This window comes from Piliocolobus tephrosceles, chromosome 8 (assembly GCF_002776525.5).
Source record: "Piliocolobus tephrosceles isolate RC106 chromosome 8, ASM277652v3, whole genome shotgun sequence".
NCBI lineage: Eukaryota > Metazoa > Chordata > Mammalia > Primates > Cercopithecidae > Piliocolobus > Piliocolobus tephrosceles.
The window spans coordinates 9098044-9123101 of record NC_045441.1 but is presented as its reverse complement, the minus strand read 5'-3'; the positions used below and the strand labels follow the sequence as shown (position 1 = coordinate 9123101).

General features: G+C 50.5%; 3 protein-coding genes across 9 annotated transcripts in view; 2 read left to right on the top strand and 1 right to left on the bottom strand.

Moving 5' to 3' along the window:
• Positions 1 to 10229, bottom strand: part of STAG3 (stromal antigen 3) — a 34980-nt gene extending 24751 nt beyond the window's left edge. For all 5 annotated transcript variants that reach the window (XM_023197225.3, XM_023197222.3, XM_023197223.3 and 2 more), the window contains exons 1-7: positions 9786 to 10229; positions 8289 to 8391; positions 7656 to 7772; positions 3896 to 3992; positions 1570 to 1646; positions 1083 to 1287; positions 519 to 670 (exon numbers count right to left, since the gene is read on the bottom strand). In XM_023197225.3, coding sequence (XP_023052993.1) covers positions 519 to 670; positions 1083 to 1287; positions 1570 to 1646; positions 3896 to 3992; positions 7656 to 7772; positions 8289 to 8391; positions 9786 to 9901 — 867 coding nt within the window. In that variant the 5' untranslated portion in view covers positions 9902 to 10229. The remainder of the gene's footprint in view (positions 1 to 518; positions 671 to 1082; positions 1288 to 1569; positions 1647 to 3895; positions 3993 to 7655; positions 7773 to 8288; positions 8392 to 9785) is intronic.
• A 785-nt stretch (positions 10230 to 11014) lies between these two features.
• On the top strand, positions 11015 to 20300 carry GPC2 (glypican 2). Its single transcript, XM_023197229.3, has 10 exons — positions 11015 to 13393; positions 14057 to 14215; positions 14538 to 14860; positions 15667 to 15747; positions 16423 to 16585; positions 17694 to 17824; positions 17981 to 18127; positions 18228 to 18367; positions 18470 to 18645; positions 19409 to 20300. The coding sequence occupies exons 1-10, from the start codon at positions 13228 to 13230 to the stop codon at positions 19660 to 19662; spliced, it is 1740 nt and encodes a 579-aa protein (XP_023052997.1). The 5' UTR covers positions 11015 to 13227; the 3' UTR covers positions 19663 to 20300.
• The window catches only part of GAL3ST4 (galactose-3-O-sulfotransferase 4), a 13005-nt gene continuing 6454 nt past the window's right edge, over positions 18508 to 25058 (top strand). The window contains exons 1-3 of one of the 3 annotated variants that reach the window (XM_023197232.1): positions 18508 to 18645; positions 22591 to 22903; positions 23069 to 23372. In XM_023197232.1, the coding sequence (XP_023053000.1) occupies positions 22779 to 22903; positions 23069 to 23372 (429 nt within the window). In that variant the 5' untranslated portion in view covers positions 18508 to 18645; positions 22591 to 22778. Of the gene's footprint in view, positions 18646 to 20758; positions 22904 to 23068; positions 23373 to 25058 lie in introns of those variants that run through there. The other 2 variants (XM_023197233.3, XM_023197231.3) reach the window with 2 other exon arrangements.

Below are 25058 nucleotides of genomic sequence, written 5' to 3'. Positions count from 1 at the left end.
ATCCCTTTTTTTTTTTTTTAACGAAAAGAAAACTGAAGAGAGGTTACATAAGGCTATGGAGCTAGTGACTACATGGAACAGAATTTAAAGCCAGGAGTTCACTGGAAGTCCTGTGCTCTTTCCATTCCTTGAAAATTTGGTCTCCCTTGTCAATGGTTGGCTTTTAGTACTCCTGTGATCACTTGCACACTGCATGCACACTTGACAAGTAGGTCAAAAATTCCTTGCATGACAGGCAGGTACAGCACTTAAACACTTCTGACAATGAGTGCTGACAAAGAAAAACTGAGCAAAAATGGAATTAGAGAGAACTCTAAATTACACATTATTTATTGAGCCCACAATCCAGAAACAAGATGAGCATGCAATGACCCCTTACAGGATGGGTCTATGAAACTATTGCCAGACTCTGTTATTCATGATCTTGAAAGACTGCCCAGGGCCTGATAAGGGAGTCTGTGGCAGAAGTGGATGCAAGTTAGGAAAAAGGGAAGGAAGAAGCAGGGAACACTCCTCACCTCTTTGCGTTTCTCCAACAGGCTCTCCAGCCGCTCAGGTGCCCTCTGCCCTGGCCCCTTGTTTCTTTCAGCCTCATACTGACGCTGATTATTATCTTGGTGCAGACTCAGTTGGAGGGCAACTCTTACCAGGGAGGTCATCAGTTTCATGGCTTTGAGTAAGAAAAAAGAGATAAAGAAATCATTATTTAGGTCAGAGGAGAGAGGATGAGTCGAAGGAAAAATCAGATGAAAATGAGAAGCCAGAGCAGGGTGACCCTAAAATCCTAAGACTGCCTGTCCTAGAGTGGACTGTTTCCCTCTAACTCTTGTGGTCTTCTTCTAACCATCAGCATACCCCTAGTGGTGAGCTCTGACAAAAATATTAAGCCTGGAAAGTGTTGCTGCGATCTACCCCTTTTCAAAATTCCACTAGTGAGAAACTGGATTAAAGTTTAGGATAAAAGAGGAATGGCCTTGAAGTGAAAAGCCAAGATGCAGGTAGGAAATAAGACCCTGAATGGGAGACAGAGGAAAGTCCTATAAATCCCCGGGAGAATGTCCAGAGTAAAAATGAATGCTCACCAGCCAGGGTGCTAGTGTGACGGAAGGCGCGGACTTGTGAGTCTGAGAGGCCAGTGAGCAGGGAGATGAGGTTGTCCATAGGGAAGCCATCATAGAGGAGGCTGTACTGGCACTGACAGACCAATGTCCTCACAAACTCACAGAAGCTGCCCTGGAACTTCTTCCAGGATGGACCTGGAGCTGTCAGAGGATAGTCCCCCGAGTCCTACAAAAGGATGTATGAAAAGGATGGGAAAGTTATCACAAGGTCCATGAAGTCATACGGGCTTGGATGTCAAAACCCAACAGTCTAGTAAAAATACCTCTGTTATACCTCATTTCCAGGTATTCTCCCCAATTTGAGAGGCATATTCAGATCTCTTTTACCCCCAAGAGACTGAATTCCTCCTTCTAAAAGCTACCCTATTTCACAGAATCAAAAAGAAGGGGATAATAGGCATTGTTTTGAAATAAGAGGAGTAAGAGGATCCCGGTCGTCTTCTTCCACCTCATTAAACTGCTCTGTTAGGTGCTGGATGATCTCTGAGTTGGACATCTTCTTGAACATCTCAGGGGTCACAGTGCCTAAAGAATGAAGGATATGAGGTGCTTACAAGCAAAATAACAGGATGCTATGATTATTTACAGATATACCTGAAGATGAGCAAGGAAATATTCTGCAAAGAGCTTAGGTGGGGAATCAGAAGACCCCCTGGTCAACAGTCTGCCAACATCCAACGCTGTATTTGCTATAAGGCAATCTCTCTAAAAACCCAAAGGAAGGGAGCCACAGGTTATGCTGTAGACATGGCCAAATCCAAGAACCACACCTCACACAATCAGGCTGAAAACTGCACAGAAATGGCATCAAGAAATCCCAATCACAAAGATACAAATCTCTTAAGGGGATGGACACCAAGTTCCTGAGGAATATGTGCTTTGCCAAGAAGCACAACAAGAAGGGCCTAAAGAAGATGCAGACCGGCTGGGCGCAGTCAGTCATGCCTGGAATCCCAGCACTTTGGGAGGCCAAGGTGGGCGAATCATGAGGTCAGGAATTTGAGACCAGCCTGGCCAACATGGTGAAACCCCGTCTCTACTAAAAATGCAAAAAATGAGCTGGGCATAGCGGTGGGCACCTGTAATCCCAGCTATTCAGGAGGCTGAGGCAGGAGAATCACTTGAACCCGGTAGGCGGAGGTTGCAGTGAGCTGAGATTGCACTACTGCACTCCAGCCTGCCAACAGAGTGAGACTCTGTCTCAAAAAAAAAAAAAAAAAAAAAAAAGATGATGCAGGGCAACAATGCCAGAGCCACAAGTGCACATGCCGAGGCTATCAAGCCTCTCGTAAAGCCCAAGGAAGTTAAGCCCACTTGCCTACACTGCCCACCCCAAGCTTGAGAAGCATGCTTGTGCCCACAATGCCAAGGGGCTCAGGCTATGCCAGCCAAAGGCCAAGGATCAAATGAAGGCCCAGGCTGCAGCTCCAGCTTCAGTTCCAGCTCAGGCTCCCAAAGGTGCCCCAAGCTGTACAAAGGCTTCAGAGTAGAGATCTCCGTCTCCAATGTGAGGACAGAAGCACTGGTGTCCTCCTGTACTATTTGTACAAATAAACCTGAGGCAGGATTTGTTTTTTAAACAAAAAAAAAAGAAAAAACTGCACTACAGCCTGGGTGACAGAGAGAGACTCCGTCTCAAAAAAAAAAAAAAAGGAATCAAGCAGTGAAAAACTGTGCCAAAAACAACAACAACAACAACAACAAAACAAAACAAAAAAACATGCTGGATGCGATGGCTCACGCCTGTAATCCCAACATTTTGGGAGGCCGAGGCAGGTGGATCACCTGAGGTCAGGAGTTCAAGACCAGCCTGGTGAAACCCCGTCTCTACTAAAAATACAATCATTAGCCGCGTTTGGTGGCACACGCCTGTAATCCCAGCTACTTGGGAGGCTGAAGCACAAGAATCGCTTAAACCCAGGATGTAGAGGTTGCAGTGAGCCAAGGTTGTGCCACTGCACTCCAGTCTGGGCAATAGAGTGAGACTCTGTCTCAAAAAAAACACAAAAACCAAAAAACAAACAAACAAAAAAAACAGAGAGAGCAATAAAACTAAGCCAGGTGCTGATTTCTTATATAATACAACCTGACTGAGACCATCTGTCCCAATAAATTAAGCCATGACAATAAGAGTTCTGGGGGTACCACAGCTACAGAGGAGAAATATGGGCAAAGTAGCTGGGAAATAAAGAGTAAGAAAATAACAGATTATTGCATCTAGAAAGACTAAAGGGTGTCTTCAAATTTGTGCCGTAACATAAGCATGATTACTTGTTTTTCCCCAAAGTGTCTTGCCTCTAAACCAACATGGTTCCCTACTGGATCACTTCCTGTATTTATCAATAAAAAAATTTAGTTAAATAAGTGAAACTTTTCTCTTTTTTTTTTTTGAAGACAGTCTGGCTCTGTCGCCAGGCTGGAGTGCAGTGGCGCTATCCCAGCTCACTATAACCTCCACCTCCTGGGTTCAAGCAATTCTACAGGCATGAGCCACCATACCCAGATAATTTTTTGTATTTTAGTAGGGTTTCACCATGTTGCCCAGGCTGGTCTTAAACTCCTGACCTCAAGTGATTCACCCACCTCAGCTTCCCAAAGTGCTGGGATTACAGGTGTGAGTCACAGTGCCCAGCCTAAATAAGTAAAATTTTTCTAATGCTTTACCATCTTCCTTTATTTAGGAAATGTCTAATCCTACTTATCTAAATGGAAAAAGAATTTCGTGACATAGGAACAAAAGGCTGCGAATTAGAAAGGGGGAGTAGTTTCCTCACCTTTACATCCACAAGATCGGATGAAAAAGTTAACAAGCTCCAGAAATCCCGCATCCTGGTCCTGCTTGTAGCTATCCAGCCACTCATCTACCAAAGACTAGGAAAAAAAATGTAGATGACTTCTATTTCTGGCAATATGACAGAACAGAAATCCCATATGATCTTCCCAGTTGAACCATCTAAACTTCTGTAAAACATTTAAAACATCTTTCACAATGTACTGGTGAACTAGAATGAAAGATAAAATTTCATACAGGTCAAAAATGAGGTCTAAGTAGCAACCCTGGGAGGTAAGCAAATTGACTTTTGCCCTAAAGGTTTCATTAATCCCTGGGGACCCTGACTTTGTATCCAGATGGCTGCATGGAATGCAGAGCACAGGAGATACAGCCTAAGCTTTTTCCAAGATGAGTAGTCAAAGAAGAGGCACCTAAATAAAGCTAGGTCCTGCAAAAAGTCATATCCTCAAGGAAGTGAGATTGAACACTAAACCTACAGGGCAGATAGGGACAGCAAGAAAACTAGTTTGTTATGACCTGAGGGTGCAGTGGAGGGAAAAAAAATTCTCCTTGAGAATTCATAACCATAGTGAGCCCTCAGATCTGGATTTGCAGTCAAGATTCACATCACATAGATGATCAGAATAATCTTTTTTTTTTTTTCCTTTTTTTTTGCGGGGGTGGGGGAACAGAGTCTCACTCTGTAGCCCAAACTGGAGTTCAATGGCATGATCTCAGCTCACTACAACCTCCAGCTCCCAAGTTTAAGCAATTCTCCTGCTTCAGCCTCCCAAGTAGCTGGGATTACAGGTGTGTGCCACCACGCCTGGCTAATGGCTAATTTTTCTATTTTTAGTAGAGACAGGGTTTCACCAGGCTGGTCTCGAACTCCTGACTTCAAGTAAGGTCTACCTTAGCGTCCCAAAATGCTGGAATTACAGGCATGAGCCACCACCCTCAGCCCAGAATAATCATTCAGATAATTAAAAGTGATTCAGGCTGGGAGCAGTAACTCAAGTAAAGTAAAACTCATGTTGCCCAGGCTGGTCTACCAAAAACAGAATAAATTAGTCAGGAATGGTGGCACATGCCTATAGTCCCAGCTATGAGAGAGGCTGAGGTGGGAGGATCACCACCTCGCCACTGCGGGAGGTCAAACCAGCAGGGAGCTGTGATAGCACTACTGCACTCCAGCCTAGAAAGAATGAAACCCTGTCTCAAAAAAAAAAAAAAAAAAAAGTGATTCAGGAGTGTCCCCAGGCAACTGTCAAAGCAAAAGCAGGATCCTCTCTTAAAAACCCACCTTTGGCCAGGGGTGTTGGCTCATGCCTGTATTCCCAGCACTTTGGGAGGCCGAGGCAGGCATATCATAAGGTCAGGAGATCCAGACCACCCCGGCTAACATGATGAAACCCCATCTCTACTAAAAAAAAAAAAAAAAAAAAATACAAAAAATTTAGCCAGGTGTGGTAGCAGGCACCTGCAGTCCCAGCTATTCAGGAGGCTCAGGCACGAGAATGGCGTGAACCCGGGAAGCGGAGCTTGCAGTGAGTGGAGATAGAGCCACCGCACTCCAGCCTAGGCGACAGTGTGAGACTCCATCTCAAGGGGAAAAAAAAAAAAAGAAAACCCACCTTTGACCTAGGCCCCAAAGAATTCCAACACTTAAGAACTCTAGGGAAAATGAGTGGCTCACAATAAAACCTAGTAAAACATACAAAGAAACAATGCACTGACAGAATTATATTCACAAAGACTTTAGATAATAATCTACCATAGACTATAAAATGACTATGTGTAATAAAATTTTAAAAATAATAGAGGGGGAGAATGGGCTAAAATAAAAGAAATAAAAGGCCAGGCACGGTGACTCACACCCGTAATCCCAGCACTTTGGAAGGCCAAGGCAGGCGGATCATGAGGTCAAGAGATCGAGACCATCCTGGCCAACATGGTGAAACCCCATCTCTGCTAAAAATACAAAAATTAGCTGGGCGAGGTGGCATGCACCTGTAATCCCAGCTACTAGGGAGGCTGAGGCAGGAGAATCGCGTGAACCCCGGAGGCAGAGGTTGCAGTGAGCCAAGATCACGTCACTGCACTCCTGGCGACAGAGCAAGATTCTGTCTCAAAAAAAATATTAACACACTGTACAACTGCATGTAAGATGGAAAAGACAACTGGAATTAAAATGTGCTCAGGTCCTTGTAGAAGATAAGAAATCCAAAGGAAAGCAAGCAAAGGGAGAAAAAGAAACAGAAAAGACAAAATGAAAGTACCGACTCAATACTAGGCCATAAGGCTAAGTCTCCATAAATTTTTCTTTTCTTTTCTCTTTTTTGAGACGGAGTCTCACTCTGTCACCCAGGCTGGAGTGCCCTGGCACAATCTCAGCTCACTGCAACCTCTGCCTCCCGGGTTCAAGCAATTCTCACGCCTCAGCCTCCCAAGTGGCTAGGATTATAGACAAACGCCACCACACACAGCTAATTTTTGTATTTTTAGTAGAGACAGGGTTTCACCATGTTGGCCAGGCTGGTCTTGAACTCCTGGCCTCAAGTGATCTGCCTGCCTCAGCCTCCCCAAGTGCTGGGATTACAGGTGTGAGCCACTGTGCCCAGCCCCTACGTAAATTTCAAACACTACATTCCCTGACTACAATACAATAAAGTTAGAAATCAAATAACAAAAATATAACTAGCAAAATTCTGCATGTTTGAAAATTTTAAATATTTTCCCAGAAACTATAAAACTACACATTAATGTGGATAAATCTCAAACAATGTTAACTGAACTAATTAAATCACAGAAGGCTGAATAATGGATTCATTTACATAATTAAAGAACACATTCATAGTGGTTAACACTACAATGAAAGATGAGAAAGATTAACACAAAATTCACTCTAGTGTCTACCGACGGGTAATAAGGGGACTGTGAGGTAGGGTAGAAAGAAGGTACACAAAGGATCTCTACAGCACTATTAAGGTTTCATTTATTGAGCTGGGGCTAGAGATCTGGGTGATTATTTTTATTTTTTAAACGACATATAAGCTTTGTACACTTTTGGATATTAGAACTTCAATAAAATTATAAAAAAAGAAACAGAGAGAGGGAAAAAAATAATTAAGTACAATTGTCAAGATGGAGCTAAAAAATAACATGGGTGAACAAGGTGCCACCCACATCCAAACTTCCTTCCTATGTCATGCAATGCCTCTCCTCATCTGCTCCATCAATCTACAAAGGCGTAATCACTCCTGTGATACCTTTAAGAAAAGAACATGCTCTCTCAAAGCTGGGTGCAGTGGCTCATGCCTGTAATCCCACCACTTTGGGAGGCCGAGGTGGGCGGATCACCTGAGGTCAGGAGTTCAAGAGCAGCCTGGCCAACATGGCGAAACCCCATCTCTACTAAAAACACAAAAATTAGCTGGGCGTGGTGGCATGCACCTGTAATCTCAGCTACTTGGGAACCTGAGGCATGAGAATCGCTTGAACCCAGTGAGCGGAGACTGTGCCACTGCACTGCAGCCTGGGCGATGGAAAGCGATTGTGTCTCAAAAAACAAGAAAAGAAAAGAACATGTTGTCTCATTCAAGGTTACCTTTCTATCACTCCAAGGATTCACCCCATAATCTTATCTTTTTTGATATGTTATACTCACTAAAATGTTCATATCAAATCAAGTTTGTAGACACTTGTCCTTACCACCTTACAAAAAGTGAGATGGTATCAACAGAAGTAAGACACTGCTTTACCTGCATGTCACTTTTGGCGGCTTTCACAGCACTGAAAAGATCATTGGCTGGTGGCTCTGACTGTTTCCGGTTATGACCATGTACCACTCGGGACCCTTTCTTTGGATGTTTTGCCACCTGATATGTATAAAGAGATCAGAAATATAAAAAAAGGTAAAAGTGACATTAACACTTGGTTTCATCATTATCATACAAGTAGGCTTAAGCTGCCAATTCCACAGCAGAATCTGAGTTAGACTCAGTCCTGAAATAGTTGATTTTTATACTATTATGAAATTTATTAACTTTTTTCCCTAGGAGAAAAAAAAAAGTTCTTGAGTCCCTTTCCCGTATCTCTACATCCTAACATCCTTTTCTCTTATTATCTTCGAAATTTCTCTTCTTCCTATTTCCGTCCCTTAATCTTGTCTTTTTACGAACCATATCACCTGAACCTCTTCTAGGCTTTTTTTTTTTTTTTTTTTTTTTTTTTTAGACAAAATCTTGCTCTGTCGCCCAGGCTGGAGTGCAATGGCACGATCTCAGCACACTGCAAGCTCCGCCCTCTGGCTTCATTCTCCTGCCTCAGCCTCCTGAGTAGCTGGGCTGCTTCCTCCACAAGATTCAAAAACAGAAGAAAAATGGCTGACTCACCGGCGTTGTTTTCGGTGGTCGTTTTGCTGCTCTCTTCTTCACATTGTGATTCAAGCTATCTTCAAAGTCACTGCCTTCATCAGCTAACAAAGAGTCACTATTCCTGTGAGAAAGTATGGTTCTCTTGAAATACAACCATCCTATTCCTTCCATATAAAAGGCTAATGAATTATAGTTTCTCTGTCTCTCACCGCACCCCATCTCCATGAGAAAAACATATTCAGATTTCAAGAAAAAATGAGCTTCTTATTAGTAGGAAGTTGGGACAAAATCTTTTGTGTTTGTTTTTGAGACGGAGTTTCACTCTTGTCACCCAGGCTAGAGTGCAATGGTGTGATCTTGGCTCACTGCAACCTCCACTTCCCAGGTTCAAGCGATTCTCCTACCTCAGCCTCCGAGTAGTTGGGATTACAGGTGTTTCACGTTGGCCAGGCTGGTCTCAAACTCCTGACCTCAGGTGATCCACCCGCCTCAGCCTCCCAGGCTTCAGCCACCACACCCGGCTGAGACAAAGTCTTAAAGGAAACCTTTCATGTGAAAGCAATGGAGACGAAGAATGAGGAAATGAGGCAGGGGAAGGACAACCCTTCCTAGTATTCTCTCCGAATAAGAGAATCAAATGATACTCACTTAGCAGGTAGAGATCACTGCTCTTCGTAGAGAAAAATAATCATGGCTCAGGAAGTCATCTATCACTCAACCATAAATGGAAGAGTAATATGTACCTAAATTTCACCCCCTTGAAACATAAACCACATGTCTTATCAATTCAAGTTTATAACATTGATATAATCTGGTCCCCCACAGTAGTACTGACAGAAACAGAAATGATTCAGAGAAAGCCAATTAAAACAGCTAGGGGATAAAGCAGATCTATATGAAATTAGCTTTTTTCCTTCTGGAAACATAAAAAACCAAGATACATTATTATAACCTACACAGAATAAACTCATATATGGTAATAAATAAAGATACACAGACCTGTTTACAAAATCCCCAAGTAGGAGAACTAGGGGACACCGGCTAAAAAGTATATACAATTTGCCAGGCAACAAATAAAGAACTCTTTACTCCCCCATCTGCCACCTCTCAGCCCCCACCAGGGGTTGTACATGCTGAACATAGAAATGTGTTTAAGAGAGGTTTAGATAAGATGGATAATGGATTAAAAATAGGATGTGCTTGAACCCGGGAGGCAGAGGTCGCAGTGAGCCGAGATCACACCACTGCACTCCAGCCTGGGCAACAAGGCAAGACTCCGTCTCCAAAAAAAAAAAAAGAAAGAAAGAAAAACAGGATGTACTACTATTTTGATGTCTACAACACCTAAGACTGCCAACACCTAGAGCTGGAGGGAGGGTGTCACTGTGCTGAACAAGTATAGCACTTCTGGTGTTTTCACACAGTCCCACGCATATTATCATCAATGTGGGGAAACAAGAGGCGGAAGGCTGCAACAGACACAGGAAGTGGCCACACAATGCAACATCTACTTACCCCTCTGATGTATGGTTTGAGTCCCTGTCATCAAAGGGTAGACTGGCAGAGGAACTAGAAGACGCAGACAAGACCCTCTTGGCACCTCCGGCAGCTCTTTGCAGTGGGGAGGACATGCTTGGAGAGGAGGAGCTACAGCGCCAGGACGATGAGGACTGCAGGGTAGGTATGGCGATCCAGCTGGAGAAAGAAAGAAATACAAGAAAGGGCTCCTGTCACAGCACTTCTCCATCCCCGGCCCTGACCAGTCCCTTTCTTTCCAAGGGAATGGTTCTAGAACTCTGGGGTCGGGTGAGCGGGACCAAAAACTAAGACAAAGGCTGGGCACCATGGCTCATGCCTATAATCCCAGCACTTTGGGAGGCCGAGGTAGGAGGATGGCTTGAGCCCAGGAGTTCAAACCAGCCTGGGCAATACAGCAAGACCCCATTTCTACAAAAATAATAATAGGTGTGGTAGCACATGCCTGTATTCAGCTATTCAGGAGGCTGAGGTGGGAGGGCTGCTTGAGTCCAGGAGTTCAAGGCTACAGTGAGCTATGATCACACCACTGTACTCCAGCCTGGGTGACAGAGCAAGACCCTGTCCCCCCCAAAAAAAAGAAAAAAAAAGTAATAATAAATAAGAAAAATGGCTGGGCACGGTGACTCATGCCTGTAACTCCAGCACTTTGGGACACCGAGGCAGGCAGATCACCTGAGGTCGGGGGTTCGAGACCAGCCTGACCAACATGGAGAAACCCTGTCTCTACTAAAAATACAAAATTAGCCAGGTGTGATGGCATATGCCTGTAATCCCAGCTACTCGGGGGGCTGAGGCAGGAGAATCGCTTGAACATGGAAGGCAGAAGTTGCAGTGAGCTGAGATTGTGCCATTGCACTCTAGCCTGGGCAACAAGAGCTAAACTCCATCTCAAAATAAATAAATAAGACAAAGAGCTGACCTAAGGCATCAAGGGATTAAGGACACCACCCCCCCAGAAACTGGACAGCGGGTTTGGAGTTGCTCTCCAACAGCTGAGGAAGTCACACACCAGGGCAGCTTCAGACACATCTCTCTAGAGGCTATGGAAGTGCAAACTGCCTATTGCAAGTAAATTTAACTCATAGGTTTTTTCTTTAAAAAAGAAAAGAAAAAAAAAGCACACTGGGTGCAACAGATCATACCTGTAATCCCAGACCTTTAGGCAGCTGAGGCGGGAGGACTGCTTGACCCCAGTAGTTCAAGACCAGCCTGGGCAACATAGCAAGACCCCATCTCTACAAAAAATAAGCAAAAACTAGCTACGTGTGGTGGCGCACACCTGTGGTCCCAGCTACTCATGAGGCTGAGGCAGGAAGACTGCTTGAGCCCCCAGTTTGAGACGACTTGGCAACATGAAATGCGTCAAAAAAAAAAAAAAAAAAAAATCCGAGCAAAGCACACACCAGGGCAGCTTCAGACACAGCCCTCTCTAGAGGCTTCAGAAGTGTAAACTGCCTGCTGCAAGGGAATTTAACTCATAGGTTTAAAAAAAAAAAAAAAAAAAGGCAAGGCGCCCACAGTGGCTCAAACCTGGAATCCTAGCACTTTGAGCGGCTGAAGCAGGAGGCCTGCCTGACCCCAACAGTTTGAAATCAGCCTGGGCAACATAGCAAGACCCTGTCTCTACGAAACAAAACAAAACAAAACAACCAGCCAGGAGTGGTGGTGCACCTGTAGTCCCAGCTACTGTGGAGAATGAGGTGGGATGATCACCTGAGCCCAGGAGGTGGAGGCTGCAGTGAGCTATGACTGCACCATGCACTCCAGCCTGGGCAACAGAGCAAGACTGTCTCAAAAAATAGTAATGACAAATAAATAAGACAAAGAAAGCACCAAGGGATTGCAGACACCAAGGCCCCAGAAACTCGGCAGTGAGTTTGGAATTGCTCTCCAAAAGCCGAGGTGTGGTGCACGGTGGCTCCCGCCTATAATCCCAGTACTTTGGGAGGACGAAGCGGGAGCATCGCTTGGGCCCAGGAGTTCAAGACCAGCCTGAGCCACATAGCAAGGCCCTGTCTCTTAAAAAAAAAAAAAAAAAAATTAAATTAAAAAAAAGCCAAGCAAGGCAAACAGAAAGGCAGCTTCAGACACACCCCTCTCAGGAGGCTTCGGAAGTATAAACTGCCTGCTGCAAGGGAACTTACAGGTTCTTAAAAATGAAATAAAATTAAACCAATAAATAAGAAAAAAAAAAATACAGAAAGACCCCAGGCTTACGTTTCTAGAGGACTAGCACCTGATTCCACCTGGAATGGAACGGGAGGCTCTTAAGGATTTGGGGGTGGAAGCGCCATGAGAGTAGAGCTGGAAAAGCAAAAGGAGTAAAGGCAGGCGCGCATTTCCCATTTTTCCAGAAGGTAAAAATATCTACGACTGCCCCTGGGGTAACCGGCTTCGGGAATGAGGAGCCTTCCAAGCGCTTCTCTGGAGGCCTGGGGAGGGGATTCTCGGGCTCTGTGGCAGAGGCCATTAGGGGCACGGCCCAGGAAGGATCCTAGTATCAGGGCCGGGAGGGTCGCGAGACGATGTGTTCTTGTGTCAAGGAGAAACCTCACTGTCAGAGCCTGGAAGAGTGACTTCTGGCGAAGCAGGGTTCAGGGAAGGCCCCTCACCTCAGGTCCCTCAGGTGTCTCTCGCTACCCCACCTTCCGCACAGGCGCCCGCCGCTGCCCTTCCGGTGGCGAAAGAGTTCAGAAAAGCGCGGGAAGGCACAAAACACGCTGTGCGCAAGCGCAATCCCAACGGCTCGCCCAGGGCCAGTAGCTATCGCGAGGCTTGGGAGTGTGCGAGCTGGTGCGCGCCACGTTTGAGTTACGCCGCTCCACAGCCTCGTGTGGCCTCAAGCTCTCAGGCGTGCTGCCCTGTCACGTGGGCTTGGGCACGCGTGCGGTCCGCTTTAGCCCCGCCCCCACCCAGGCCCCACCCCCGCAACCCTCAATCTCCCCCTCCATTGGACGGGTTTCGGACCAGACTTGTAGTAACCCCTTTAATCTGGCTTCTCAATTGCCATAGGCTGGATTCCACCCAGGCCCCGCCTTTTGAACAGGATCGCCACGCCCCCGAGGGAGACCACGCCCCCATTTTACCAACCTCCTCAGTGCCGGCCGGTTCCCGCCCCCCTGCCGAGCTTCTGCGCTACATTGGCTTAATTTCTTCCTTGCCCCCGCCCCTGAAGCCGGCTCCGAGCCATTATTGGCGGGGCCCCGCCTCGGACCCCGCCCCCTGTCCGGCTCCCCGCTCCCATTGTCTCGGCAGATGCCGCCTGGTCCAGCTATCGCGCTCGGTATTCAGTTTTCGGGGATAGCGCTCTTTCTCTGACCCGCGGAGCGGTCCCGCGGCCGAGTACCGGATTCCCGAGTTTGGGAGGCTCTTCTTTCCTCCTTAGGACCCACTTTGCCGTCCCGGGGTGGCTGCAGCTATGTTCGTGCTGCGACCTCTCCTGCTTCTGCTGCTGCCTCTGTGTCCCGGTCCTGGTCCCGGACCCGGGAGCGAGGCAAAGGTCACCCGGAGTTGTGCAGAGACCCGGCAGGTGCTGGGGGCCCGGGGATATAGCTTAAACCTAATCCCTCCCGCCCTGATCTCAGGTGAGGAGAAAGGAAGACTAGAGAATTGGGGTTGGGGGCGGGGGCGGGGCCTCCTCATCTCACAATAACTCTCTTCCCTTTCAGAGTGACCGTTATACTAATCTTTTCATCCCACAGTAGTGTCTGTTCTCCTCCTGTAACTTCCTTACCGGGATCACAATAACCCTGCTATGCACAGAATAGCGCTCGTACTCCATCCCCACCCCAGGAATCCCCTCCTCGTAATTAACACCCCCCTATGTGTTTCTTTCTTCACAGCCATGTTCTCCCTGTTTCTGTTAGCCCCTTCTATGAGAATACTTTATTGCTCACCCAGTAACCCCACCCTTCCAAGCCCCTTTCTTCATCCCCTAGAAGCTGTCCTCCAAGTCCCTTGAGGTCTGGGGTGTGGACGTTGGGGAGGGTCACCTGAGGACACTCTGACCACTGACTTGGCCCTCAGGGCAGCTGTTAAATAGATGATCCCGTGGCTAATGGGAGTGAACTTGGGATGGGTGAGGAGACAATAAGGTGGGGAATAGGGTCAGGTGGGGAAGAGGGTGCAGACAATAGAAAAGAGACCAGGCAGGTGGAAGAGAAGGCATCATCCCCAGAGAGAGGCGGAAAATGGAAGGAATTTTAGGTTATCACTTCCCACCATTCCTTCACATCTCCTCTGTCCAGGTGAGCACCTCCGGGTCTGTCCCCAGGAGTACACCTGCTGTTCCAGTGAGACAGAGCAGAGGCTGATCAGGGAGACTGAGGCCACCTTCCGAAGCCTGGTGGAGGACAGCGGCTCCTTTCTGGTTCACACACTGGCTGCCAGGCACAGAAAATTTGATGGTGAGGACCTGGGGTCCCCAAACTCAGCTTCATAGCTCCTTTCGGCGCTTAGGACCCCAGCAAGCCTCCTGTCCCCACTCCTTACTCGGTCTGTGAAGATTCCATCCCCTCCCAGCCCTGGTTTAGCCCGCCCACCCCCCAGACTCTATCTCCAGGGCCCTGCCCTCCCTCATTCCCTGTCTGCCCCATCTCTAAGAGTTACTCAGTTTCTGATTCACTTGTCTTTTCTCTTCTCTCCCATCCCCTCCTGCCTCTGCCTGTTCACTTTTCTCCCCTTCTCTGGCCTCACCCACCTTCCACCTGTTCCCTGCATTTGCTGCAGAGTTTTTTCTGGAGATGCTCTCGGTAGCCCAGCACTCTCTGACCCAGCTCTTCTCCCACTCCTACGGCCGCCTGTATGCTCAGCACGCTCTCATATTCAATGGCCTGTTCTCTCGGCTGCGAGACTTCTATGGGGAATCTGGTGAGGGGTTGGATGACACCCTGGCGGATTTCTGGGCACAGCTCCTGGAGAGAGTGTTCCCGCTGCTGCACCCACAGTACAGCTTCCCCCCTGACTACCTGCTCTGCCTCTCACGCTTGGCCTCATCTACCGATGGCTCTCTGCAGCCCTTCGGGGACTCACCCCGCCGCCTCCGCCTGCAGGTGAGGGATCCTGAGGCCTGAGCTTCAACCACTTCTGACCTAGTGACCCCTGAACTGTGCACCACTCATCTCCAAACTGGTGTGTTCCAGTCACCTCTGACCTGGTGATCCTCCCATCCTGCATTGAAGCCATTTCTGACCTGGTGATCCCTATCCTGAGCTTTACTTACCACTGCCCGACCCAGTGCTCCTTGGTCTTCTTGAAGCAGATGCCCCCACCCCTGCCACCTCCCATTCTGTGCCCCAGTTTCACACAAACACTCACCTACCCTTAACCTCCAGCCACCTTTGTGCCAACCCCACCCTAATCCTAACACCTTGACTTCCTCTGGTTCAACTAAACAGGAATTATGTATTCAATATGCAAAAGGCATTTTCTTTTATAGTATCACATTTAGTTGTCATCATCACCCTGCAAGGTAGAGAGTCATGCCCTTATTTTACAGATGAGAAAACTGAGGCTCCCAGAGGTTAAGCTTTCCAGCCAGTAAATGGCAGAACCGTGGCTCACATCCAGGTCTTCTGGCTTCAAGTTCAGTGTTAGTTCCGATATACAATTTCTCTATCTCTAAGCCCTGTACAACATAATCCCTCCATCTCTTCCCAAGCCTTCCTTTGGTTTTCTTTAAGACTGTAATTCCTGTGGGGCTCTTGAACCTGCCTCTCTGTACCACCCAACACTCGACCCACTTTGAGAGAACCCCACAAACCCAACCCTCACTGCTCTTGATGCAGTCTCTTGGCTCCAGCCTTGACTGACGCATAACACCCTTGTGGTTTTTCTCATCTTCTTTGCCTTCTCCCAGATAACCCGGACCCTGGTGGCTGCCCGAGCCTTTGTGCAGGGCCTGGAGACTGGAAGAAATGTGGTCAGCGAAGCGCTTAAGGTTAGAGTGGGCAGGGGCCAGGGAGGGAGAGGTGGAAGTGAGAGAGACCCCACGAGGAAGAATTAGCCACCAGCCGGCAGGACAGGCCTGGGGCTCTGTCTGCCTCCAGGCCCTGGTGTCCCAGGATGAATTAGGAAGGAGGGAGCTGGAGTGAAACCTCCACTGGTCCACGATCCATGATCTCTGACCCCCTCCTCCCCTCTGTGGACCCTTACCCCCCTCAGTCCCCAAGGGCCTGCTCATCTCCATAGCAGTCAGAGATTGAATACTGCCCCTGCCCAACCCCCCAGGAGCCCTCAATGACTCTACTTCCCTGCTGCTGAAGGCCAGATGCCTGGCTTGGCCTCTGTCACTGCCCATCCTCTACCTGACCTCCCAGCCTCACCTTCTGCCTCCTGACCACCTCCTCCCTCCCCAGCTGTGATGGGCTCACTCTTGTCTTTGAATCTTCCCTCCACCCCTAACTGCCTCTCTAGTTCCACCCCTCCCACGAATCAGTGTCAGCAACCTGGAACCTCCCTCCTCAGATCTGTGACAATCTCACCTGCTGCCACATGGGGTCACCAGCCCTAGGCCTGGGGTGGGGTATGTGATTTCTGTCTGTGCCTGGCACCAAGCCGGGCTGAGAGCAGCCACAGTGTTTGTGGAGGACATAGCCCCACTCTCTGCCCCCAGGTGCCGGTGTCTGAAGGCTGCAGCCAGGCTCTGATGCGTCTCATTGGCTGTCCCCTTTGCCGAGGAGTCCCCTCACTTATGCCCTGCCAGGGCTTCTGCCTCAACGTGGTTCGTGGCTGTCTCAGCAGCAGGGGACTGGAGCCTGACTGGGGCAACTATTTGGGTGAGGGAATTCGAGAAAGCCTGGAGCCAGGCATGGTGGCTCACACCTGTAATCACAGCACTTTGAGAGACTGAGAGGCAGGAGGATCACTTGAGGCCAGGAGTTAGAACCCAGCCAGGGCAACATAGCTAGACATCATCTCTACAAAAAAGAAAGAAAGAAAGAAAGAAAGAAAGAAAGGAAGGAAGGAAGGAAGGAAGGAAGGAAGGAAGGAAGGAAGAAAGAAAGAAATTAGCCAGGCGTGGTAGCGCCCACGCCTGTAGTCCCAGTTACTCCTAAGGCTGAGGCAGGAGGATCACTTGAGGCCAGGAGTTGGAAGCCAGCCTGGGCAATGTAACTAGACCCCATCTCTACCAAAAAAAAAAAAAAAGAAAGAAAGAACTTATTAGGCATGGTGGCACATGTGTCTGTTGTCCCAGTTACTCCAGAGGCTGAGGCAGGAGGCTCCCTTGATCCCAGGAGTTAGAGGCTGCAGTAAGCTATGAGGGTGCCCCTATACTCTACCCTGGGCGAGAGAGTAAGACCCTGTCTTTTAAAAAAATCCTTAAATTGGCCAGGCACGGTGGCTCACGCCTATAATCCTAGCACTTTGGGAGACCGAGACAGGCGGATCACAAGGACAAGGTCAGGAGTTCGAGACCAGCCTGGCCAATAGGGTAAAATCCTGTCTCTACCGAAAAGAAAAAAGAAAAAAAAAAAAAATACAAAAATTAGCCAGGCATGGTGGCGGGCGCCTGTAGGCTGATGCAGAAGAATTGCTTGAACCCAGGAGGCCGAGGTTGCATGACCCGAGATGACGCCAATGCACTCCATTGAGCCTGGGCGATAGAGGGAGACTCAGTCTCAAAAAAAAAAAAAATCCGAAAATCCTAAAATTTAAATTTAAATTTTAAAAAAGTCTGGAATGGAGGAGGGTCCCGAGTAAGGCTGGAGGTGAACTGGAGAGGGGCTCTAAAGCCAAATTGGGGGAAAACATGAGAGGGAGCTCATGTGAGTTTCCCCCGAAACACTCTGCTGCTTCTCTAAAGCCCGAATGAGGATTTTCGGGAACATCCTAGTTCAGTATCACCACTCATCCCATCCTTTCTCTTTCTCTGCCTCCCTTAAGATGGTCTCCTGATCCTGGCTGATAAGCTTCAGGGCCCCTTTTCCTTTGAGCTTGCGGCTGAGTCCATTGGGGTGAAGATCTCGGAGGGTTTGATGTACCTGCAGGAAAACAGTGCGAAGGTGTCCGCCCAGGTACAGGGGAGAGAAGGGTGGCGGTGAGGCCCGGGGCGGGGACGGTGTGTCAGGGAGACAGTATAGGGGATCTGAGAAGAGACTCTGGGGTCAGAGTGAGGACGCAGTGTGGTTTCCCCCAGGGTGACTGTGTGAGGTCTCTTCCCCGTGCCGCAGGTGTTTCAGGAGTGCGGCCCCCCGCACCCGGTGCCGGCCCGCAACCGTCGAGCCCCGCCCCCCCGAGAAGAGGCGGGCCGGCTGTGGTCGATGGTGACCGAGGAGGAGCGGCCCACGACGGCCGCGGGCACCAACCTGCACCGGCTGGTGCGTGGGGTGACCAAGGAGTTGGGGGCGGGAGGGGCGGGGTCAGGGATGGGGATGGGGGTTGCGCTCCAGCTCGCCCCGCCCCTTCTCTCCTGCCCAGGTGTGGGAGCTCCGCGAGCGTCTGGCCCGGATGCGGGGCTTCTGGGCCCGGCAGTCCAGGACTGTGTGCGGAGACTCTCGCATGGCAGCAGACGCCTCGCTGGAGGCGGCGCCCTGCTGGACCGGAGCCGGGCGGGGCAGGTGAGCCTCGGGGACGAGGTGGGGCAGCAGGGGGCGGGGCCGCGGCCGGGAGGGGCGGGGCCACGCGCGCGAGCGAGAGCTTCGGGGCTGCTCTGCTCGCAGGTACTTGCTGCCAGTGGTTGGGGGCTCCCTGGCCGAGCAGGTCAACAACCCCGAGCTCAAGGTGGACACCTCGGGCCCCGATGTCCCGACACGGCGGCGTCGGCTACAGCTCCGGGCGGCCACGGCCAGGATGAAGGCAGCCGCACTGGGACACGACCTGGACGGGCAGGACGCGGGTGAGACCCCGGCATTCCTGAGCCTGAGCCCCGCCCATTGCCCTTAAGCCTCTCCTTTCTCCTGGTAGTTCCCGCCCGTGCTTCTGCTCTCAGCATTCATTCATTCATTCATTCATTCAATGAGTATTTATTGAGGGTTGACTTCAAAGACTGGGGGTAACAGATCAATGAGGGGATCTCTATCCTTTCGGGCCAGTAGGGGAGACACGAAAACATTCTTACAGAACAGTGGGAAGACCCTTATAATGGGCAAAGGGCAGTGGGAAATGGGGGAGGGGGCAACTTGGGGGAGGCTGGGAAGCCAGGGTGGTGGGTGACATTGGGCTGACTCCCCAGAGTGGAATTTGCCAGAGAGGCAAGGCACAGACACTCACTGTTTTCTTCTCTTCTTCTGTCTGTCTCTGTCTCTGTCACTCTTCCCCCACCCCTCTTCCTGGCTGCTCTCTGCTTCTGTGTACTTCTGATTTTTCTGTTTTTTCCTGTTATCCTGTCTCCCCATCTGCCTGTCTTTTTTCTCTGTCTCATTGTCTCCCATCATGATCTCTCCCCGCTATGTCTACTGTCGAATCTCTCTCTTTCCCTCTCTCCCTCCCTTCCTGTCACTCATGGTCTTTCTCCTTTACCCAACCCGGCATCCACCCGTGTCTCCCTCTCCCTCTCCCCTGCCTCTCTCTTTCTGTTTTTAATCTCAATTTCTTTTTCTCCCTCTGCCTCCCTCTGCCTCTCCCTCCCATCCTGTCTCTGTCCCTCTTCTTCCTTGCAGATGAGGATGCCAGTGGCTCTGGAGGGGGACAGCAGTATGCAGATGACTGGATGGCTGGAGCTGTGGCTCCCCCAGCCCGGCCTCCTCGGCCTCCATACCCTCCTAGAAGGGATGGTTCTGGGGGCAAAGGAGGAGGTGGCAGTGCTCGCTACAACCAGGGCCGGAGCAGGAGTGGGGGGGCATCTATTGGTTTTCACACCCAAACCATCCTCGTTCTCTCCGTCTCATCCCTGGCCCTGCTTGGACCTCGATAACAGGGGAGGGGTGCCCTAGCATCAGAAGGGTTCATGGCCCTTTCCCCTCCTCCCCCCTCAGCTGGGCCTGGGGAGGAGTCGAAGGGGGCTGCAGAGAAGGTAGAGAAGGGACTTTGCAGGTGAATGGCTGGGGCCCCAAATCCAGGAGATTTTCATCAGAGGTGGGTGGGTGTTCACAATATTTATTTTTTCATTTGGTAATGGGAGGGGGGCCTGGGGTATTTATTTAGGAGGCAGTGTGGTTTCCTTAGAGGGTATAATCTCCAGCCCTCTAAGGCTGGGGCTGGTGATCAGCTCCAACAGAGAAAGTGAGGAGTTTAGAGTTGCAGCTGGGGAAGAGGTTTGAAGGAAGTTGGAAGTCGGGAGGGGTGGGGGCATCTGGTCTCAGAAATGGACAAAGCTGGATGCTGACAGGGTGTGGGGCAGGGGACTGGGGGTGCTTGAGTAGGATGTGAGGCTTCATGGGCCTGGGTTCTGTTGAGTTTTTTCAGTATCAATTTCTTAAACCAAAATTTAAAAAAGACAATGTGGGGGGGGGGGTGCTCATCTCGTCACCTCTGCCACCCACATCCTTCACAAACTCCATTTTCAGTGTTTGAGTCTGTGTTTATTCTGTAAATAAATGGTAATGTATTGGACCCCATGTGTGGCTTCTGTGCTGTCACCGTCAGTGCCTGAGCCCTGGCTCCCAGCAGAGGTCTCAGAGCCTCTCTGACTGGCTCATTTTCTGCCAGCTTTTCACCTCCCTTGGCACCTGTCCCCCAGGAGGCGGGTCTAGGGAATAACCCCTGATCTCCCACCCTCTGGGCCTCTGAGCATCTTCGTTTGTACAACAGGGAGAATTGTGGGGACCAAATAGAATCTGTGTGAAAAAGCACCTTGTCACCTGCAAAATGCTCTTTGAACATGAGGCTTTTTTTTTTTTTTTTTGAGACGGAGTCTCACTGTTGTTGCAAGGGTGGAGTGCAATGTTGTGATCTTGGTTCACTGCAACCTCCCTCCGCCTCCCCAGTTCAAATGATTCTCCTGCCTCAGCCTCCTGAGTAGCTGGGATTACAGGCGCCTGCCACCACACCCAGCTAATTTTTGTATTTTTAGTAGAGACGGGGTTTCACCATGTTGGCCAGGCTGATCTCGAACTCCTGACCTCAAGCAATCCGCCAGCCTCGGCCTTCCAAAGTGCTGGGATTACAGGCGTGAGCCACCACGCCCGGCCACGAGGCATTATTAAGGTGACCACACCACTGTCCCCTGCCTTCAGGATGGGAGGCCTTGTTTTCTGAGCATCAGTCTCTGGCTACCTTGCTGCGTCTTTGACAATGTCTGCTTTCAAATATCACTTTCTCCTTCCTTCCTTCTTTCTGCCGCCTGAATGAATCTTTTGTTCTGCGGCAAGCCAAGAGAAAATGGTAGGATTGATTCCCAAGTGTGAAAGGGGGGTGGAAGTGGTGTCTTCCAAGGGGAGTCTGGGTGCCCTGCCGGAGAGGGGAAGATGCAGCGGGGGAGAGACCTAGAACTGTGATCAAAGCTACAGCAGCTGCTGGGGCTGGCGGGACAAAGGGAGGAGGGAGGAGCCTGGGCGCTGAGAAAGTTCTTGGGGAAAGTTGAGCTGAGCCAAGAGTCGGGCGGTGGCTGGGGAGGGCGGGAGGGCCCGGCCCGATTTCCCTTGCTGCTCCCCTTGTGGCCTGGTGAGTGGGAAATGAAACCAAGGATAGGACCAGTAGAGGGACTTTCTAATTTATGGGAGGAGACGTGAGGGGTTCATGCGACCCCGGCAGGGGCAACTGACTGGGCAGTCACCAAAGCTGGAGGGGACAGAGGGCTGGGATCTCCAATCATGGGAAGGGAGAGATGGATGGAAGGAAATGAAGGGCTCTGGGTAGGGGAGACGCAGCTGGACCCCAGGGGCTGTGATCGGGGAGCGAATTGGAGAGTGATGCCAGAGGGGGCGGGTCTCCGGGAGTAAAAGTGTGGCTTCTCTCTGCCTGGGGTTACCCCTGGCTCATCGGAGCAGGGAGCTGTCGGGGCTTGTTGGAGGGGGCTGTGGTCCTTGATCGTGAGTTGTAATCTGAAGGGGCGGGGCTGGACTCCCGGTTGATTAGGAAGCTCAGGCTTGAGAAGGAATTCTACAGTTAGTATTTGTGCCATTCTCCATATCTTTGTGTTATAGTCTCTCTGTCTCTCTGTGTCTGTCTGTCTGTCTGTCTCTCTCTCTCTCTCTCTGTCTCCCTCTCCAGCCCCACCCTTTCAGTCTCCTCCGGGTGCACTGATAAGGTTGGAAAGTGGCATGGTGGGTTAAGTCCGGGGATCTGGGCTTCACAAGTAGCTACACGTCTGCCCCAGCCCCTGTCACACATGGGGGTCTGCCCTGTGCTGAGACAGAGGAAAAAGAGGTGCGGGAATTTAGAACACAGTGGCTCTTGCCCATTGCAATGCCACTCCTGGAAGTCCAACCTCCCTTCCTCCTGCCTGGGTTCATCCACCTGTGTCCTGTCTGATCCTCATTCCCACCATATGGCTTCCCTTCCTGGCCCTGGGATAGGGCTCTTCATCCCCATCTGTGACAGCCAGAGGGGCTCAGGAGGAAGCCAGGGTCCCGACCATGGTCTGACCCGACTGTCTTAATGAGCTGATTGGTCTGATCTCTCTCTTGCTGGCTGTTTCATTCATGAGCTGGGGCTTTTTCTCTCCTTCCCTTCTAAGTCCTCGAGGCTCAGGAACAACTGTAGGTGGGGAGCTGGGGAAATTGGAGATAAGAAAGTGATAGAGCAGAGGAAGTAGTTGTGGGGCCACCTAGGAGAGTCTGGGTGTAGACCGCATTCCCGGCCACTCCCCTTCCCTGAACCAGGTCTCAGCTGCAGCAGGAGAGAAGGCTCACTCTGCCTCTCTCCTTAGACTTCCCTTCTTCCCCCCTCATTTCCCTCCTAGACGCTGACAGAGGCAAAAATCTGCTAACTCAGGGGGCAGACTCAACCAAGACTGCAAACAGGCCTGGGGAATGACCCCCCGATCTGCAACCGGCGCCTTCCGCGGCTGCACGGCTTTCTCCAGCTGTCTCTGCCCCTGTTCCTGGCCCTGGCTCCATCCCTCTCTCATCTTACCCTTCCCTGTGCCACATGGGCCCTCTGTCTCCTGCCAGGACGCTGCGGCTCTGGGGACCTCGGAGCCTGGGGGTGGCTCTGGGAGTCTTCATGACCATTGGCTTTGCACTCCAGCTCTTGGGAGGGCCTTTCCAGAGGAGGTAAGTTCCCACTTTGCCCCAACTCCTTCTAGATGCCCCACACTTGCTCTTCCCCACCCCGCCTGGGGCTGGTGACTCTTAGGGACTCAGAAGCCTCCATGGCCTCTGTCCCTTCCACCCATTTGCTGCTGAGGGACAGGACACTCCCCCTACATTTCTTCCCAGGCTACCGGGGCCACAGCTCCGACAGCCCTCGGCCCCATCTCTACGACCAGCCCTTCCGTCCTGCGCACCCCGGCAGCGACTGGTGTTCCTGAAGACGCATAAATCTGGGAGCAGCTCTGTGCTGAGCCTGCTTCACCGCTACGGGGACCAGCACGGGCTGCGCTTCGCCCTCCCTGCCCGCTACCAGTTTGGCTACCCAAGGCTCTTCCAGGCCTCAAGGGTAAAAGGCTACCGCCCCCAGACTGGAGGCACCCAGCTCCCCTTCCACATCCTCTGTCACCACATGAGGTTCAACCTGAAAGAGGTAAGGAGTGTTGCAGGGGTGGGAGGGACCAGCAAGAGATGGGCCCAGGCTGATACCACCAAGGGAGGGGGCCCAGACTTGAGGGCTCCCCAGGCATCATCTCACCCTAAAGTTGGACACGGGGGCCACAAAAGTGGGGCTCCCTGCCATCCTCTCTACAGGTGTCCCTTCCCCCGAAGTTTCTGGGAGCCCAAGTCCTCCTCTCTCCCTTTTCTCTCTGGCGCTTACTACAGTCTCTCACTTTCACCAATGTATTTCCCTGGCATCAGTGCCCTGCCAACTCTGAGCCCCCAACTCTCCCTCCAGGTGCCCCTTACCCTTCTTTTTTTTATTTCTTGGAAGACAGGTTCTTGTTCTGTTGCCCAGGCTGGAGTGCTGGGGCACAGTCATAGCTCTTGACTTCCCAGGCTCAAGGGATCCTCCCACCTCAGCCTCCTGAGTAGCTAGGGCTAAGGCATGTGCCACTACACATGGCTACTTTTTTTTTTTTTTTTTTTTTTTTTTTGAGACGGAGTCTTGCTCTGTCGTCCGGGCTGGAGTGCAGTGGCCGGATCTCAGCTCACTGCAAGCTCCGCCTCCCGGGTTTACGCTATTCTCCTGCCTCAGCCTCCCGAGTAGCTGGGACTACAGGCGCCCACCACTTCGCCCAGCTAGTTTTTTGTATTTTTTAGTAGAGACGGGGTTTCACCATGTTAGCCAGGATGGTCTCGATTTCCTGACCTCGTTATCCGCCCGTCTCGGCCTCCCAAAGTGCTGGGATTACAGGCTTGAGCCACCGCGCCCGGCACATGGCTACTTTTTAATTTTTTTGTAGAGATGGGGTCTTGCTATGTTGCCCAGACTGATCTCAAATTCCTGGTCTTAAATAAATAAATAAATACTCCTGGGCTCAAGCCATCTGCTCACCTTGGCCTCCCAAAGGGCTGGGATTACAGGAGTGAGCTTGCCCAGCCTCTGTGTGTGTGTGTGTGAGGAAGGGAGAGAGAAAGAGAGAGACAGGGTCTCACTCTGTCATCTAGGCTAGAATGCAGTGGTGCAATTATAGCTCACTGCAACTTCGAACTCCCAGGCTCAAGCGATCCTCTCACCTCAGCCTCCCAACTAGCTGTGACTACAGGTTGCACGCCGCCACGTCTGGCTAATTTTTTTTTATTTTTTGTAGAGATGGGGTCTCACTGTGTTGCCCAGGCTGGTCTCAAACAATCCTCCCACCTCAGCCTCGCAAGTACCTAGGACAACACGCCCCTTCCCTTTCTTAGCCTCCCTTCCACTGTCACACCAGAGCCCCAGCTCCCCCACTGCCTTCTGACTTGTCTTCCTCAACCCCCCCACCATGTCTGCCACATTTTGAGGATCAGCTGTACGTTTAGCCCGGGGCTAAGCCCAGCACTTTGGGAAACCAAGGTGGGCAGATCACCTGAGGTCAGCTAAGAATAGCTGGGTGGAAGCCCAGTCCTGACCTCCAGGAACTTCTATTCTAATGGGGGAGAGAAGAACATACACATTCACATACTCAGACACACACAGGAAGCTGAGGGCTCCTCTAGGAAGAAAATCAATGTGTAATTGAAACATACAGGGGGCCGGGCACGGTGGCTCAAGCCTGTAATCCCAGCACTTTGGGAGGCCGAGATGGGTGGATCACGAGGTCAGGAGATCGAGACCATCCTGGCTAACACGGTGAAA